The following is an 18,981-nucleotide window of genomic DNA, read 5'->3' as shown; positions in this document are numbered from 1 at the left end:
CAGCAGCTATGGCAACTGTTCGGTGTTTCCACAATAAATTAAACATAATTACCCTATTACCCAGAAATCCCACTCCTAGATATATATCTCCCAAAATTGGAAACACAAGTGCAAACAAAAAAATCACACACTAATGTTCATAGCAGCCTTATTCACAACAGCCAAAAGATGGAAGCAATCCAAATGTCCATAAGCTGATAAATGGATAGACAAAAGATGGCATGGCCATACAATGGAATATTAGTTGGCAATTAAAAGTAATGAAGTTCTGACACATGCTAAAACATGAATGAACCTTGGAAACATTATGTTAAGTGAATGAAGCCAGACAGAAAAGGCTATGATTCCATTCACAGAAAATGATCAGGGTTCTTAGTAAAATCTGTATACAGAGACAGAAAGCAGATTAGTGGTTGCCAGGAGCTGAGGGAAAGAGGAATGGATTATGAATGGTTAAGGGGTAAGAGCTTTCAGTTGGGGATAATGAAAAAGTCCTGGAACTAGATAGAGATGATGGTAACGAACATGGACAACAGCCAGGGAGAGGGAAGGTTCCATCTTGGGATAGAGGGGTAACGTCAGCCAACAAAGAGCAGAGAGTATCAAAGGAAAGGAAGGGTCCAACTAAGGGACTGCTGACTCTGTCTCAAACATCCTGCCTGTTTTTTATGCTAATAGAAACAGTCATTCCTATTTTAAAAAGTAGCATCCTACAAGGTTCAAGTACAGCCTAGTGCCCCCATCCTTCCCATCGCCCCAAGGGAACACAAAGATGGGTATAGAACTCTGGCTGAGCCATCAGAGCTAATAGAGATGGTTTGGAAGAAAGCACCTGTTGACAAGCAGGTCAATCAGAGTCCTCCCAGGCCTTGTCAGCCAGAGGTACTGGGACAGCCTGACTCCTTCTCCTGGTGGGATATAGACTTGGGGCTGCCCTCTGCTGTCTTTCAGCCATATGCAAAAAGCAAGTTGATAGTGAAGCCCACACAGATAAAAGGGTAAATGTAAGCAAAGCATAGGGAAAAAAGACTTAGAACTTCTGGAACCAGCTGTACCTGAAGCTCCAGATCCACCACTAAACATTCTGGATACCTGAGCCAATGAATTCCTTTCTAGCTAAAGAGAGTTTGAGTTCAGTTCCTGCCATGTGCAAACAAAAGCATCCCTAATAATAAATCCTCTTTAAAGATCAATTGACAACTGGTAAATAAGGGAACCTTCCACATCGAATGAGGTAAGGAGTGGCCAGAGGCTTCAAGCAAGACCCAGGAGTTTCACCCAGACCTGCTGAATGCCAGTGCTTTGGCTGGACTCGAAGATGCTCCTTAGAAAAGGTCCAAGCAGATTCTGCCCACCATTTCCAGCTCCAAGGCGATTAACTCTGTGTCTGGATGTGATGTCCAAGTTGAACCAAAACCAACCCTTTCCCTTGAAGGTTTTAGTAATTCACCAAGTCAGCAAGTCTCAGGATACCACTCCAGCAAAAATCTCCTGTGTGATCTTCCATCCCAAACCACAGGTAATAACAAGGGTTTGCCTGGCGATCTCATGGGGGCTGCCCTCCCACCAGGCTTGCTAGACAGACAATGCACTTCAGTTCTTTGGAAGGAGTTGAAACTGATGAAGAACCAGGTCACACATGCACAGCTACACATTTACACTGCTAGCCCATATGCCTCCAATCCAAATGCTCCTTACTGGGGCCTTAAGTGAGAATTCCCTACCCCAAAATGTGTCCTTTCCTTACCATGAGTCTCTCCCAAGGAGAGGATCCCTCCTCCGCCCCGCTGTCTGTGCAGTGGCTACCATACCCTCACCCACTGTTACTCAGCAGGGGAGAAATGGAACCCTGAGGAGCCAGCAGTTTTCTCTTCTGCCTCTTCCTTGCGCTGCCTTAGGAAGGGGATAAAGTCTGGATTGTTGTGTGAGTTTGGCCCTCTCTCCTAAGTGACCATAGGAACACCAGGCAGTGAATTCATATGGATTCTTAGCAGAGAGCTAACAAGTCTTCAGAAACATAGGAAACACAGAAGAAGCTTCGAGTGAGGAGATCAGAATGCAATTACGAATTTCCTCTGGAGCAAACTCCACCCCAAGAGAGGGAGCCCACTCTTGGGTCTGGAAAGTCTTGGAGACCCACCTGAGCAGATGACACCAGCGTCTTCATTATGGCCACAGTTGTGGGAGAGCCAGCCTCTGTGGGGACAGTTCCACAGGTAGGACTCCTGTCCTGAGCAGCGCACGTCATCCAGGACAATGGGTCCTGAGCCCTGGCCAAACCGGGCATTTCCTGGGGCTGACGTGGCCCAGCCACAGCCCAGCTGCCTGCAGACCACATTGGCATCATTGGTGTCCCAGTAGTCATCACATACGGTGCCCCAGGAGCCTCGGTATAGGACCTCCACTCGGCCCTGACACCTGTCACCTCCATTCACCAGCCTCAGGGCCAAACTGGATTCAGATCCTACAGGGCAACAGAAGAACCCTTCATCCATACTGATTATGAGTTCAAGGATTTAAGGATTTAAGGAATGTTCTACACTCAGGGCAGTTTCTCATGGCCAAAGTCACGTGGGCAGGTAATCACCTTGGAATATGAATACAAACAGAGGTTCAGCTTCATCATAGTGGAAGAAACAGTGAGGTCCTACTCTACCCAAGTCTATGGAAGCTCAAATAATTGGGAAAGCACCTGTGACTCCACTGGAAGTGACAGGAATGGAGGCCTCACTCCTCATTCTGAGCTCCATTCTCACACAGGATGAAGCCCCACAGCTCCAGATAGGAGGCCGAGACCTGCCTCATGTTCAGGAGTTTGGTGGCACCCACAGGGTCCTCTCTGGCTTCTAACAAAGTGCCAGGAATGGCAGGACTTTGGCCAGATGGCGGCGGGGACAGGCACTTTCCCCACTGTTTTCACATCTGCAGCCTGTGGCCTGAGGGCCAGGAACAAGGTCCCAGTAGGATTAGGGAGCCCTCCCGGGCTTGTTCTGAGCACCTGGATGAGGATCTTTCCTGACTACATAAAACATAATCCCAGGGGAGACAGGTCACTAGTACCCTCCAGCCTCCAACATCAGACCCAGAACTAGATTCCCAGGGAGTCCACTTTTCTCCCCAGGCAAATGCAGAAACATGAAAAACAGAGTCACCCGCTTGAGCCTCATTCTATCATTTTCAAAAGAAACATTTGTCCAGAGGTAGACAGTGAGCCTCTGGGAAGAGTGAGAGGATGATTTACCTATTGGCGGTGTCAGTAAGTTGGTGGTCAGCCAAGTATCTGTAAATTGCAACAAAGAGAAAACACAAAATTAGACTTGAAGATGAAAAGCTACAAAAAAAAAAAAAAGTCTCTGGACCAGGCAAGCATCATGAAAACTATTCAATTTCTGGTTCCTGCCACTTGCTCCAAGTGCTGCCCAAGTCTTCAGCTCAGTGAGCTCAGCCAGGAACAAAAGCCTTGCTGGAGACCAGTCTCATCCCTCCTATCTCTGAAGTGGGAGATGTCCTTTTCTCGGCTACAAAGGGTTAGCCTGCCCCATCCAGTGACACATGGACTGATGGGCACATATGACACCATTTGCTGAGACTCTGACAGTTGGAGCTAAAATGTTAGGCAACCAAGGAGCCGTCCAAACGGGTATCAAGTTTCTTGGTAAGTGGAGGCATCAGAAATATTTATTATCCCTCTCCCTGCCCAAGCATGGCCTCGGCCTTTTCTGGATGCAGATGTGGCCCTGCAAAATCTGGGCTGTTTGAAGGAGAGAGGGATGGAGGTATCAGGCCTGCACTGACATTGCTTGCCCATGGCAGAAGTCATGTTTAAGGCTCAAACTGACATTGTCCTCCCAGGTGACTGTGGCAATCACTCTCAATTCTCAGAAAGGTTATATCAGTTCTGAGTATGAAGGAGCCAAAACTCATTAAACACGAGGCCACTTCCTGAACCTGTAAGGGTTTTCCATTGTACACTATAAGACTGCTTCATGAAAGCTGAGATAAATGAACAGAAAACAGAAGCCTCCTGAACCCTAGGTCTGTTGAAGCACTGTGCTGGGGTCTCAGTTACAGAGTGGTGGGGGGTGAAAATAACATGCCCCACAGTATCTGCACAGAGAAGCAGGAGAGCTCTGTGGAGTGGGGAAGAGGTAACTGGGCAGAAAGAGAAGGGACATCCCGAGGAAGGATGCTGGGGACTCACCTGGCCTGGGCGTTGACTGGGACTGGGCAGCTGTGAGAAAGAGAAGGTCGGATCAGATGCACTATACAGAAAATGGCAAAACCGCAACAAAGGTAGAAGGAACTGGGCAAGCCTGACACTCAGTCCATCCTAGTCCCTGTCACAGAGGGAGAGGCGTTGCCGTGGACATCCCCACAGAGATGCACCATATAAGGGGTCTGGTCAGATCCCAGCCACTATTGTCAGCTCCGAGGTGAGTAACTGTGTCTGCCCAGGGTGACCAGATTGACCGAAAACCAACCCTTTCCCTTGCATGTTTTGGCAGTTCCTGAGACAGCAAGGCTGAGGAGGCCACTCCAGCCCAAATGCCTTGTGTGATCTTCCAGACCCGACCACAGGCAATAACAAGCCATGCCTGGCTGGCTTCATGGGGGCTGCCCTCCGCACACCGGACCTGGGGCACAGGCAGTGCTCTGCAGCGTTCTGGGAGGACCTGAGGTCAAGGACTCCAACCCCATGTGACCCGGGCCTGACACAAACAGACATGCATTTGCACTCCTAGTCCTTGAGCCGCTATCTCCAGACGTCCTCACTGGGTCTCAGCTGAGAACCCATTTCCAGACAAGCATCTTTAGTTCAGAGCTCCTTGCAGTCAGAGAATCCCTCCCTGCCCCTGCTGCCTGTGCTGTGTCCACGATACCCTCACCCAGCGCTACTCAGCCTGGGAGAAATGGAGCCCTGGGGAGCCAGCACGTTTCTCTTCTGCCTCTTCCTTGCACTACCTCAGGAAGCAGATAAAGTCTGGGTGGTTGTCTCAGTTTGGAGCCCTGGCCTAAGTGACCACAACTATAACAGGTACTGTAGCAAGATTCATACAGATTCTTAGCAGAGAGCTAACAAGACTACAGAAATATAGAAAACATAGAAGCAGCTACGAGTGAGGAGATCAGAATGTAATTAGGATTTTCTTCAGGGGCAAACTTCAACCTAAGAGAGGCAGCCCAAGGTCTTGAAGGCCCACCTGAGCAAATGACACCAGCGTCTTCATGATGGCCACAGTTGTGGGAGAGCCAGCCTCTGTGGGGACAGTTCCACAGGTAGGACTCCTGTCCTGAGCAGCGCACGTCATCCAGGACAATGGGTCCTGAGCCCTGGCCAAACCGGGCATTTCCTGGGGCTGACGTGGCCCAGCCACAGCCCAGCTGCCTGCAGACCACATTGGCATCATTGGTGTCCCAGTAGTCATCACATACGGTGCCCCAGGAGCCTCGGTATAGGACCTCCACTCGGCCCTGACACCTGTCACCTCCATTCACCAGCCTCAGGGCCAAACTGGATTCAGATCCTACAGGGCAACAGAAGAACCCTTCATCCATACTGATTATGAGTTCAAGGATTTAAGGATTTAAGGAATGTTCTACACTCAGGGCAGTTTCTCATGGCCAAAGTCACGTGGGCAGGTAATCACCTTCGAATATGAATACAAACAGAGGTTCAGCTTCATCATAGTGGAAGAAACAGTGAGGTCCTACTCTACCCAAGTCTATGGAAGCTCAAATAATTGGGAAAGCACCTGCGACTCCACTGGAAGTGACAGGAATGGAGGCCTCACTCCTCATTCTGAGCTCCATTCTCACACAGGATGAAGCCCCACAGCTCCAGATAGGAGGCCGAGACCTGCCTCATGTTCAGGAGTTTGGTGGCACCCACAGGGTCCTCTCTGGCTTCTAACAAAGTGCCAGAAATGGCAGGACTTTGGCCAGACGGCGGCGGGGACAGGCACTTTCCCCACTCTTCTCAGGTCTGCAGCCTGTGGCCTGAGGGCCAGGAACAAGGTCCCAGTAGGATTAGGGAGCCCTCCAGGGCTTGTTCTGAGCACCTGGATGAGGATCTTTCATGACTACATAAAACAGAATCCCGGGGGAGACAGGTCACTAGCACCCTCCAGCCCCCAACATCAGACCCAGAACTAGGTTCCCAGGGAGTCCACCTTTCTCCCCAGGCCATTCGCAGAAACATGAAAAACAGAGGCTCCCACCTTGAGCCTCATTCTATCATTTTCAAAAGAAACATTTGTCCAGAGGTAGAGATTGAGCCTCTGGGAGGAGTGAGAGGATGATTTACCTATTGGCGGTGTCAGTAAGTTGGTGGTGAGCCAAGTATCTGTAAATTGCAACAAAGAGAAAACACAAAATTAGACTTGAAGATGAAAAGCTACAAAAAAAAAAAAAAAAGTCTCTGGATCAGGCAAGCATCATGAAAACTATTCAATTTCTGGTTCCTGCCACTTGCTCCAAGTGCTGCCCAAGTCTTCAGCTCAGTGAGCTCAGCCAGGAACAAAAGCCTTGCTGGAGACCAGTCTCATCCCTCCTACCTCTGAAGTGGGAGATGTCCTTTTCTCGGCTACAAAGGGTTAGCCTGCCCCATCCAGTGACACATGGACTGATGGGCACATCTGACACCATTTGCTGAGACTCTGACAGTTGGAGCTAAAATGTTAGGCAACCAAGGAGCCGTCCAAACGGGTATCAAGTTTCTTGGTAAGTGGAGGCATCAGAAATATTTATTATCCCTCTCCCTGCCCAAGCATGGCCTCTGCCTTTTCTGGATGCAGATGTGGCCCTGCAAAATCTGGGCTGTTTGAAGGAGTGAGGGATGGAGGTATCAGGCCTGCACTGACATTGCTTGCCCATGGCAGAAGTCATGTTTAAGGCTCGAACTGACATTGCCTTCCCAGGTGACTTTGACAATCACTCTCAATTCTCAGAAATGTTGTATCAGCTCTGAATATGAAGGAGCCAAAACTCATTAAACACGAGGCCACTTCCTGAACCTGTAAGGGTTTTCCATTGTACACTATAAGACTGCTTCATGAAAGCTGAGATAAACTGAACAGAAAACAGAAGCCTCCTGAACCCTAGGTCTGTTGAAGCACTGTGCTGGGGTCTCAGTTACAGAGTGGTGGGGGTGAAAATAACATGCCCCACAGTATCTGCACAGAGAAGCAGGAGAGCTCTGTGGAGTGGGGAAGAGGTAACTGGGCAGAAAGAGAAGGGACATCCCGAGGAAGGATGCTGGGGACTCACCTGGCCTGGGCGTTGACTGGGACTGGGCAGCTGTGAGAAAGAGAAGGTCCGATCAGATGCACTATACAGAAAATGGCAAAACCGCAACAAAGGTAGAAGGAACTGGGCAAGCCTGACACTCAGTCCATCCTAGTCCCTGTCACAGAGGGAGAGGCATTGCCGAGGACATCCCCACAGAGATGCATCATATAAGGGGTCTGGGCAGATCCCAGCCACTATTGTCAGCTCCGAGGTGAGTAACTGTGTCTGCCCAGGGTGACCAGATTGACCCTAAACCAACCCTTTCCCTTGCATGTTTTGGCAGTTCCTGAGACAGCAAGGCTGAGGAGGCCACTCCAACCCAAATGCCTTGTGTGATCTTCCAGACCCGACCACAGGCAATAATAAGCCATGCCTGGCTGGCTTCATGGGAGCTGCCCTCCGCACACCGGACCTGGGGCACAGGCAGTGCTCTGCAGCGTTCTGGGAGGACCTGAGGTCAAGGACTCCAACCCCATGTGACCCGGGCCTGACACAAACAGACATGCATTTGCACTCCTAACCCTTGAGCCGCTATTTCCAGACGTCCTCACCGGATCTCAGCTGAGAATCCATTTCCAGACAAGCATCTTTAGTTCAGAGTTCCTTGCAGTCAGAGAATCCCTCCCTGCCCCTGCTGTCTGTGCTGTGTCCACGATACCCTCACCCAGCGCTACTCAGCCTGGGAGAAATGGAGCTCTGGGGAGCCAGCACGTTTCTCTTCTTCCTCTTTCTTGCACTACCTCAGGAAGCAGATAAAGTCTGGGTGGTTGTCTCAGTTTAGAGCCCTGGCCTAAGTGATCAGGTACTGTAGCAAAATTCATACAGATTCTTAGCAGAGAGCTAACAAGACTACAGAAATACAGAAAACAGAGAAGAAGCTTTGAGTGAGGAGATCACAATGTAATTAGGATTTTCTTCAGGGGCAAACTTCAACCTAAGAGAGGCAGCCCAATGTCTTGGAGACCCACCTGAGCAGATGACACCAGCGTCTTCATGATGGCCACAGTTGTGGGAGAGCCAGCCTCTGTGGGGACAGTTCCACAGGTAGGACTCCTGTCCTGAGCAGCGCACGTCATCCAGGACAATGGGTCCTGAGCCCTGGCCAAACCGGGCATTTCCTGGGGCTGACGTGGCCCAGCCACAGCCCAGCTGCCTGCAGACCACATTGGCGTCACTGGTGTCCCAGGAGTCATCACACACGGTGCCCCAGGAGCCTCGGTATAGGACCTCCACTCGGCCCTGACACCTGTCACCTCCATTCACCAGCCTCAGGGCCAAACTGGATTCAGATCCTACAGGGCAACAGAAGAACCCTTCATCCATACTGATTATGAGTTCAAGGATTTAAGGATTTAAGGAATGTTCTACACTCAGGGCAGTTTCTCATGGCCAAAGTCACGTGGGCAGGTAATCACCTTCGAATATGAATACAAACAGAGGTTCAGCTTCATCATAGTGGAAGAAACAGTGAGGTCCTACTCTACCCAAGTCTATGGAAGCTCAAATAATTGGGAAAGCACCTGCGACTCCACTGGAAGTGACAGGAATGGAGGCCTCACTCCTCATTCTGAGCTCCATTCTCACACAGGATGAAGCCCCACAGCTCCAGATAGGAGGCCGAGACCTGCCTCATGTTCAGGAGTTTGGTGGCACCCACAGGGTCCTCTCTGGCTCCTAACAAAGTGCCAGAAATGGCAGGACTGTGGCCAGACGGCGGCGGGGACAGGCACTTTCCCCACTCTTCTCAGGTCTGCAGCCTGTGGCCTGAGGGCCAGGAACAAGGTCCCAGTAGGATTAGGGAGCCCTCCCGGGCTTGTTCTGAGCACCTGGATGAGGATCTTTCATGACTACATAAAACAGAATCCCGGGGGATACAGGTCACTAGCACCCTCCAGCCCCCAACATCAGACCCAGAACTAGATTCCCAGGGAGTCCACTTTTCTCCCCAGGCAAATGCAGAAACATGAAAAACAGAGTCACCCGCTTGAGCCTCATTCTATCATTTTCAAAAGAAACATTTGTCCAGAGGTAGAGAGTGAGCCTCTGGGAGGAGTGAGAGGATGATTTACCTATTGGTGGTGTCAGTAAGTTGGTGGTCAGCCAAGTATCTGTAAATTGCAACAAAGAGAAAGGACAAAATTAGACTTGAAGATGAAAAGCTACAAAAAAAAAAAAAAAAAAAAAAAAAAAAAAAAAAAAAAAAAAAAAAGTCTCTGGACCAGGCAAACATCATGAAAACTATTCAATTTCTGGTTCCTGCCACTTGCTCCAAGTGCTGCCCAAGTCTTCAGCTCAGTGAGCTCAGCCAGGAACAAAAGCCTTGCTGGAGACCAGTCTCATCCCTCCTACCTCTAAAGTGTGACATGTCTTCTTCTCGGCTACAAAGGGTTAGCTTGCCCCATCCAGTGACACATGGACTGATGGGCACATCTGACACCATTGCTGAGACTCTGACGGTTGGAGCTAAAATGTTAGGAAACCAAGGAGCCGTCCAAACGGGTATCAAGTTTCTTGGTAAGTGGAGGCATCAGAAATATTTATTATCCCTCTCCCTGCCCAAGCATGGCCTCTGCCTTTTCTGGATGCAGATGTGGCCCTGCAAAATCTGGGCTGTTTGAAGGAGTGAGGGATGGAGGTATCAGGCCTGCACTGACATTGCTTGCCCATGGCAGAAGTCATGTTTAAGGCTTGAACTGACATTGTCTTCCCAGGTGACTTTGGCAATCACTCTCAATTCTCAGAAATGTTGTATCAGCTCTGAATATGAAGGAGCCAAAACTCATTAAACACGAGGCCACTTCCTGAACCTGTAAGGGTTTTCCATTGTACAGTATGAAGCTGCTTCATGAAAGCTGAGATAAATGAACAGAAAACAGAAGCCTCCTGAACCCTAGGTCTGTTGAAGCACTGTGCTGGGGTCTCAGTTACAGAGTGGTGGGGGTGAAAATAACATGCCCCACAGTATCTGCACAGAGAAGCAGGAGAGCTCTGTGGAGTGGGGAAGAGGTAACTGGGCAGAAAGAGAAGGGACATCCCGAGGAAGGATGCTGGGGACTCACCTGGCCTGGGCGTTGACTGGGACTGGGCAGCTGTGAGAAAGAGAAGGTCGGATCAGATGCACTATACAGAAAATGGCAAAACCGCAACAAAGGTAGAAGGAACTGGGCAAGCCTGACACTCAGTCCATCCTAGTCCCTGTCACAGAGGGAGAGGCATTGCCGAGGACATCCCCACAGAGATGCATCATATAAGGGGTCTGGGCAGATCCCAGCCACTATTGTCAGCTCCGAGGTGAGTAACTGTGTCTGCCCAGGGTGACCAGATTGACCCTAAACCAACCCTTTCCCTTGCATGTTTTGGCAGTTCCTGAGACAGCAAGGCTGAGGAGGCCACTCCAACCCAAATGCCTTGTGTGATCTTCCAGACCCGACCACAGGCAATAACAAGCCATGCCTGGCTGGCTTCATGGGAGCTGCCCTCCGCACACCGGACCTGGGGCACAGGCAGTGCTCTGCAGCGTTCTGGGAGGACCTGAGGTCAAGGACTCCAACCCCATGTGACCCGGGCCTGACACAAACAGACATGCATTTGCACTCCTAACCCTTGAGCCGCTATTTCCAGACGTCCTCACCGGATCTCAGCTGAGAACCCACTTCCAGACAAGCATCTTTAGTTCAGAGCTCCTTGCAGTCAGAGAATCCCTCCCTGCCCCTGCTGTCTGTGCTGTGTCCACGATACCCTCACCCAGCGCTACTCAGCCTGGGAGAAATGGAGCCCTGGGGAGCCAGCACGTTTCTCTTCTTCCTCTTTCTTGCACTACCTCAGGAAGCAGATAAAGTCTGGGTGGTTGTCTCAGTTTAGAGCCCTGGCCTAAGTGATCAGGTACTGTAGCAAAATTCATACAGATTCTCAGCAGAGAGCTAACAAGACTACAGAAATACAGAAAACATAGAAGAAGCTTTGAGTGAGGAGATCACAATGTAATTAGGATTTTCTTCCCGAGCAAACTGGAACTTAAGAGTGGGAGCCCAAGGTCTTGAAGGCCCACCCGAGCAAATGACACCAGCGTCTTCATGATGGCCACAGTTGTGGGAGAGCCAGCCTCTGTGGGGACAGTTCCACAGGTAGGACTCGTGCCCTGAGCAGCGCATGTCATCCAGGACAATGGGTCCTGAGCCCTGGCCAAACCGGGCATTTCCTGGGGCTGACGTGGCCCAGCCACAGCCCAGCTGCCTGCAGACCACATTGGCATCATTGGTGTCCCAGTAGTCATCACACACGGTGCCCCAGGAGCCTTGGTATAGGACCTCCACTCGGCCCTGACACCTGTCACCTCCATTCACCAGCCTCAGGGCCAAACTGGATTCAGATCCTACAGGGGAACACAAGAACCCTCATCCATCCCTATCAGGGATTATATATTACTGCTACCAGACGTTCAGCTTTATCACAGGGGAAGGAGAGGGGATGTACTATGCTGCCCGGGTTTATGGAGGCTCAGAGTTTGGGGAATCATCTGTGACCCCAGTGGAGGTGACAGGAATGGTATCCCCACTCCCTACTCTGGGCACACACAGGATGGAGCTCCACAGCTCCAGAGGGCAGGCCCATTCTAGCCCCATGTTCAAGAGTTTGGTGGCACCCATGCTGTCCTCTCTGGTTTCTGGCAAATTGCCAGGGATAGCGGGGCCATGGCCAGAGAGCTGCACGGATAGAAATTTTCACACACTTTTGCAGGTCTGCAGTGCATGGTCAGAAGGCCAGGAATGAGGTCCCTACAGGATTAGGGAGCCCTCCAGTGCTTGTCCTGAGCACCTGGATGAGGATCATTCCCGAACACTTGGAACAGGGTCCCATGAGAGACAGATCACCAGCAGCCTCCAGCCTCCAACATCAGACCCAGGACTGGCTCACCAGAGACTCCACCTTCCTCCCATGTAACCCACAGGGACATGAAAGAGAGGGGCCCACCTTGAGCCGCATCCTATCAGTTTGAAACACAAAATATGTCCAGAGATAGTGAGCCCTAGGGAGGGGTGAGAGGATTATTTACCTGCTGTTGACCCAGGTGAGGTCAGCCAAGTGTCTGTAAATTGCAACAAAGAAAAAAGACACAATTAGGCTTGAAGGGAAAAGGCCCAGAACAAAAGGTTCCGTGGGAGGGGGAATCAAACTGGAAACAATTCCACTTCCTGTTCCTGCCACTTGCTTCCCATGTGTCTGCCCAGGTCTCCTCTGCTGTGAACTCATCCAGGGGCAAAGGTCCTGCTGGAGACCAGACTGAGCCCTCCATTTCTCTAATCCTGAGGTATCTTTCTATGTGTTAGGGGATGCTCCCCACCATGCCATCCCACATCTGCTGATGCATGGACTGACTAGGATATCAGACGCTATTGCTGAGGCTCGGACACTGGAAGCTAAAATGTTAGGGGAACCAGGGGCTTCCCAGGGGACAATCAGGAATCAGGTTTCTGGCTAAGCAGAGACACCACAAACCTTTATTATCCCTTTCCCTGCCCCAGCACAAACTCTGCCTATTTTGGATACAAATGCGGCCCATCATAATCTTGGAATTTTTCCAGCAGCGATGGATGGGGGTATTGAGCCTGCCCTGACGATGCCTTGAACAGTTCAGAAGGTGACACCCTCAATTTTCAGAAGCTATATGTGAGTCCTGAATATAAAAGGACCAAAGCTGATTAAACACAGGCCAATTCCTGAACCTGTAAGGGCTGTCCACTGGGACAGTTTGAAACTGTTTCATTAAGGTGAGAGGGGTTGAAAAGAAGACAGAAGCCTCCTGAATCTGACGTGTGTTTAAAAAGCGTTGTGCTGGGGTCTCAGTTACATAGCCGGTGTTGGGGGTAGAAATAATATGCTCCACAGTATCCACAGACAGAAACAGGAGAGCTCTGTGGAGTGGGGAAGGGGTGATTGGGCAGAAAGAGAAGGGACGTTTTGAGGAAGGACACTGGAAACTTACCTGGACCGGGTGTCGACTCGGACTGGGAAACTGTGAGAAAGAGAAGAGAAGGTCAGATCAGGCACGTTACACAGAAGTCTGCAAAACTGGAATGAGGAGGGAAAGAAATGGGCAAATGTGACACTCAGTCCATCCTAGTTCCGATCACACAGGCAGGGACATTGCCATGCCATCCCCACAGAGATGCACCGTGTAAAGGGTCGAGGCAGATCCTGTCCACTATTGCCAGCTCTGAGGTGATTAACTTTGTGTCTGCCCAGGGTAACCAGGATGACCCCAAACCCACCCTCTCCCTTGCATGTCTTAGGCATTTCTGAGTCAACAAGGCTGAGGAAGCCACTCCAGCCAAAATCCCTTGTGTGATCTTCCAGCCCGGACCAGAGGCAATAACAAGGCCATGCCTGGCCGGCCTCATGTGGGCTGCCCTCCCCACACCAGACCTGGGGCACAGGCAATGCTCAGCAGCGTTCTAAGAGGAGCTGAGGTCAAGAACTCCAACCCCACACAACCCAGGCCTGACATGAAGAGACACACATTTACATTCCTAACCCTTGAGCCTCTATTTGCAGACGTCCTCAATGGGTCTCAGCTGAGAACCCACTTCCAGACAAGCATTTTTAGTTCCAAGTTCCTCGCAGCGAGAGGATTCCTCCCCTGCCCTGCTGTCTGTCCTGCGTCCATGATACCCTCACCCAGTGCTACTCAGCAGGGGAGAAATGGAACCCTGGGGAGCCAGCACTTTTCTCTTCTGCCTCTTCCTTGCACTGCCTCAACAAAGGGAGAAAGTCTGGGTTGTTTGAGTTTGGTCCCCTGTCCTAAGTGACCACAGGAACACCAGGCCCTATAGCGAAATTCATACAGATTCTTAGCAGAGAGCTAACAAGACTGCATAAATACGGGAAACATAGAAGAAGCTTTGAGTGAGGAGATCACAATGTAATTAGGATTTTCTTCCCGAGCAAACTGGAACTTAACAGTGGGAGCCCAAGGTCTTGAAAGCCCACCGGAGCAAATGACACCAGCGTCTTCATGATGGCCACAGTTGTGGGAGAGCCAGCCTCTGTGGGGACAGTTCCACAGGTAGGACTCCTGCCCTGAGCAGCGCATGTCATCCAGGACAATGGGTCCTGAGCCCTGGCCAAACCGGGCATTTCCTGGGGCTGACGTGGCCCAGCCACAGCCCAGCTGCCTGCAGACCACATTGGCATCATTGGTGTCCCAGTAATTATCACACACGGTGCCCCAGGAGCCTCGGTATAGGACCTCCACTCGGCCCTGACACCTGTCACCTCCATTCACCAGCCTCAGGGCCAAACTGGATTCAGATCCTACAGGGGAACACAAGAACCCTCATCCATCCCTATCAGGGATTGTATATTACTGCTACCAGACGTTCAGCTTTATCACAGGGGAAGGAGAGGGGATGTACTATGCTGCCCGGGTTTATGGAGGCTCAGAGTTTGGGGAATCATCTGTGACCCCAGTGGAGGTGACAGGAATGGTATCCCCACTCCCTACTCTGGGCACACACAGGATGGAGCTCCACAGCTCCAGAGGGCAGGCCCATGCTGGCCCCATGCTCAAGAGTTTGGTGGCACCCATGCTGTCCTCTCTGGTTTCTGGCAAATTGCCAGGGATAGCGGGGCCATGGCCAGAGAGCTGCACGGATAGAAATTTTCACGCACTTTTGCAGGTCTGCAGTGCATGGTCAGAAGGCCAGGAATGAGGTCCCTACAGTATTAGGGAGCCCTCCAGTGCTTGTCCTGAGCACCTGGATGAGGATCATTCCCGAACACTTGGAACAGGGTCCCATGAGAGACAGATCACCAGCAGCCTCCAGCCTCCAACATCAGACCCAGGACTCGCTCACCAGAGACTCCACCTTCCTCCCACGCAACCCACAGGGACATGAAAGAGATGGGCCCACCTTGAGCCGCATCCTATCAGTTTGAAACACAAAATATGTCCAGAGATAGTGAGCCCTAGGGAGGGGTGAGAGGATTATTTACCTGCTGTTGACCCAGGTGAGGTCAGCCAAGTGTCTGTAAATTGCAACAAAAAAAAAAGACACAATTAGGCTTGAAGGGAAAAGGCCCAGAACAAAAGGTTCCGTGGGAGGGGGAATCAAACTGGAAACAATTCCACTTCCTGTTCCTGCCACTTGCTTCCCATGTGTCTGCCCAGGTCTCCTCTGCTGTGAACTCATCCAGGGGCAAAGGTCCTGCTGGAGACCAGACTGAGCCCTCCATTTCTCTAATCCTGAGGTATCTTTCTATGTGTTAGGGGATGCTCCCCACCATGCCATCCCACATCTGCTGATGCATGGACTGACTAGGATATCAGACGCCATTGCTGAGGCTCGGACACTGGAAGCTAAAATGTTAGGGGAACCAGGGGCTTCCCAGGGGACAATCAGGAATCAGGTTTCTGGCTAAGCAGAGACACCACAAACCTTTATTATCCCTTTCCCTGCCCCAGCACAAACTCTGCCTATTTTGGATACAAATGCGGCCCATCATAATCTTGGAATTTTTCCAGCAGCGATGGATGGGGGTATTGAGCCTGCCCTGACGATGCCTTGAACAGTTCAGAAGGTGACACCCTCAATTTTCAGAAACTATATGTGAGTCCTGAATATAAAAGGACCAAAGCTGATTAAACACAGGCCAATTCCTGAACCTGTAAGGGCTGTCCACTGGGACAGTTTGAAACTGTTTCATTAAGGTGAGAGGGGTTGAAAAGAAGACAGAAGCCTCCTGAATCTGACGTGTGTTTAAAAAGCGTTGTGCTGGGGTCTCAGTTACATAGCCGGTGTTGGGGGTAGAAATAATATGCTCCACAGTATCCACAGACAGAAACAGGAGAGCTCTGTGGAGTGGGGAAGGGGTGATTGGGCAGAAAGAGAAGGGACGTTTTGAGGAAGGACACTGGAAACTTACCTGGACCGGGTGTCGACTCGGACTGGGAAACTGTGAGAAAGAGAAGAGAAGGTCAGATCAGGCACGTTACACAGAAGTCTGCAAAACTGGAATGAGGAGGGAAAGAAATGGGCAAATGTGACACTCAGTCCATCCTAGTTCCGATCACACAGGCAGGGACATTGCCATGCCATCCCCACAGAGATGCACCGTGTAAAGGGTCGAGGCAGATCCTGTCCACTATTGCCAGCTCTGAGGTGATTAACTTTGTGTCTGCCCAGGGTAACCAGGATGACCCCAAACCCACCCTCTCCCTTGCATGTCTTAGGCATTTCTGAGTCAACAAGGCTGAGGAAGCCACTCCAGCCAAAATCCCTTGTGTGATCTTCCAGCCCGGACCAGAGGCAATAACAAGGCCATGCCTGGCCGGCCTCATGTGGGCTGCCCTCCCCACACCAGACCTGGGGCACAGGCAATGCTCAGCAGCGTTCTAAGAGGAGCTGAGGTCAAGAACTCCAACCCCACACAACCCAGGCCTGACATGAAGAGACACACATTTACATTCCTAACCCTTGAGCCTCTATTTGCAGACGTCCTCAATGGGTCTCAGCTGAGAACCCACTTCCAGACAAGCATTTTTAGTTCCAAGTTCCTCGCAGCGAGAGGATTCCTCCCCTGCCTTGCTGTCTGTCCTGCGTCCATGATACCCTCACCCAGTGCTACTCAGCAGGGGAGAAATGGAGCCCTGGGGAGCCAGCACTTTTCTCTTCTGCCTCTTCCTTGCACTGCCTCAACAAAGGGAGAAAGTCTGGGTTGTTTGAGTTTGGTCCCCTGTCCTAAGTGACCACAGGAACACCAGGCCCTATAGCGAAATTCATACAGATTCTTAGCAGAGAGCTAACAAGACTGCATAAATACGGGAAACATAGAAGAAGCTTTGAGTGAGGAGATCACAATGTAATTAGGATTTTCTTCCCGAGCAAACTGGAACTTAACAGTGGGAGCCCAAGGTCTTGAAAGCCCACCGGAGCAAATGACACCAGCGTCTTCATGATGGCCACAGTTGTGGGAGAGCCAGCCTCTGTGGGGACAGTTCCACAGGTAGGACTCCTGCCCTGAGCAGCGCATGTCATCCAGGACAATGGGTCCTGAGCCCTGGCCAAACCGGGCATTTCCTGGGGCTGACGTGGCCCAGCCACAGCCCAGCTGCCTGCAGACCACATTGGCATCATTGGTGTCCCAGTAATTATCACACACGGTGCCCCAGGAGCCTCGGTATAGGACCTCCACTCGGCCCTGACACCTGTCACCTCCATTCACCAGCCTCAGGGCCAAACTGGATTCAGATCCTACAGGGGAACACAAGAACCCTCATCCATCCCTATCAGGGATTGTATATTACTGCTACCAGACGTTCAGCTTTATCACAGGGGAAGGAGAGGGGATGTACTATGCTGCCCGGGTTTATGGAGGCTCAGAGTTTGGGGAATCATCTGTGACCCCAGTGGAGGTGACAGGAATGGTATCCCCACTCCCTACTCTGGGCACACACAGGATGGAGCTCCACAGCTCCAGAGGGCAGGCCCATGCTGGCCCCATGCTCAAGAGTTTGGTGGCACCCATGCTGTCCTCTCTGGTTTCTGGCAAATTGCCAGGGATAGCGGGGCCATGGCCAGAGAGCTGCACGGATAGAAATTTTCACGCACTTTTGCAGGTCTGCAGTGCATGGTCAGAAGGCCAGGAATGAGGTCCCTACAGTATTAGGGAGCCCTCCAGTGCTTGTCCTGAGCACCTGGATGAGGATCATTCCCGAACACTTGGAACAGGGTCCCATGAGAGACAGATCACCAGCAGCCTCCAGCCTCCAACATCAGACCCAGGACTCGCTCACCAGAGACTCCACCTTCCTCCCACGCAACCCACAGGGACATGAAAGAGATGGGCCCACCTTGAGCCGCATCCTATCAGTTTGAAACACAAAATATGTCCAGAGATAGTGAGCCCTAGGGAGGGGTGAGAGGATTATTTACCTGCTGTTGACCCAGGTGAGGTCAGCCAAGTGTCTGTAAATTGCAACAAAGAAAAAAGACACAATTAGGCTTGAAGGGAAAAGGCCCAGAACAAAAGGTTCCGTGGGAGGGGGAATCAAACTGGAAACAATTCCACTTCCTGTTCCTGCCACTTGCTTCCCATGTGTCTGCCCAGGTCTCCTCTGCTGTGAACTCATCCAGGGGCAAAGGTCCTGCTGGAGACCAGACTGAGCCCTCCATTTCTCTAATCCTGAGGTATCTTTCTATGTGTTAGGGGATGCTCCCCACCATGCCATCCCACATCTGCTGATGCATGGACTGACTAGGATATCAGACGCCATTGCTGAGGCTCGGACACTGGAAGCTAAAATGTTAGGGGAACCAGGGGCTTCCCAGGGGACAATCAGGAATCAGGTTTCTGGCTAAGCAGAGACACCACAAACCTTTATTATCCCTTTCCCTGCCCCAGCACAAACTCTGCCTATTTTGGATACAAATGCGGCCCATCATAATCTTGGAATTTTTCCAGCAGCGATGGATGGGGGTATTGAGCCTGCCCTGACGATGCCTTGAACAGTTCAGAAGGTGACACCCTCAATTTTCAGAAACTATATGTGAGTCCTGAATATAAAAGGACCAAAGCTGATTAAACACAGGCCAATTCCTGAACCTGTAAGGGCTGTCCACTGGGACAGTTTGAAACTGTTTCATTAAGGTGAGAGGGGTTGAAAAGAAGACAGAAGCCTCCTGAATCTGACGTGTG

General features: G+C 51.0%; 1 protein-coding gene across 1 annotated transcript in view; it reads right to left on the bottom strand.

Annotated features, from left to right (window-relative positions):
* The window catches only part of DMBT1 (deleted in malignant brain tumors 1), a 106,284-nt gene that overhangs the window by 26,141 nt on the left and 61,162 nt on the right, over positions 1–18,981 (bottom strand). The window contains exons 32-42 of the mRNA XM_050803012.1: positions 18,219–18,251; positions 17,214–17,537; positions 16,210–16,239; positions 15,280–15,312; positions 14,275–14,598; positions 13,271–13,300; positions 12,341–12,373; positions 11,336–11,659; positions 10,347–10,376; positions 9,357–9,395; positions 8,256–8,579 (exon numbers count right to left, since the gene is read on the bottom strand). Of these exons, the coding sequence (XP_050658969.1) occupies positions 8,256–8,579; positions 9,357–9,395; positions 10,347–10,376; positions 11,336–11,659; positions 12,341–12,373; positions 13,271–13,300; positions 14,275–14,598; positions 15,280–15,312; positions 16,210–16,239; positions 17,214–17,537; positions 18,219–18,251 (1,524 nt within the window). The remainder of the gene's footprint in view (positions 1–8,255; positions 8,580–9,356; positions 9,396–10,346; positions 10,377–11,335; positions 11,660–12,340; positions 12,374–13,270; positions 13,301–14,274; positions 14,599–15,279; positions 15,313–16,209; positions 16,240–17,213; positions 17,538–18,218; positions 18,252–18,981) is intronic.

Source organism: Macaca thibetana, chromosome 9 (genome assembly GCF_024542745.1).
Source record: "Macaca thibetana thibetana isolate TM-01 chromosome 9, ASM2454274v1, whole genome shotgun sequence".
Taxonomy (NCBI): Eukaryota; Metazoa; Chordata; class Mammalia; order Primates; family Cercopithecidae; genus Macaca; species Macaca thibetana.
This window is presented reverse-complemented; position numbering and strand designations above follow the sequence as displayed.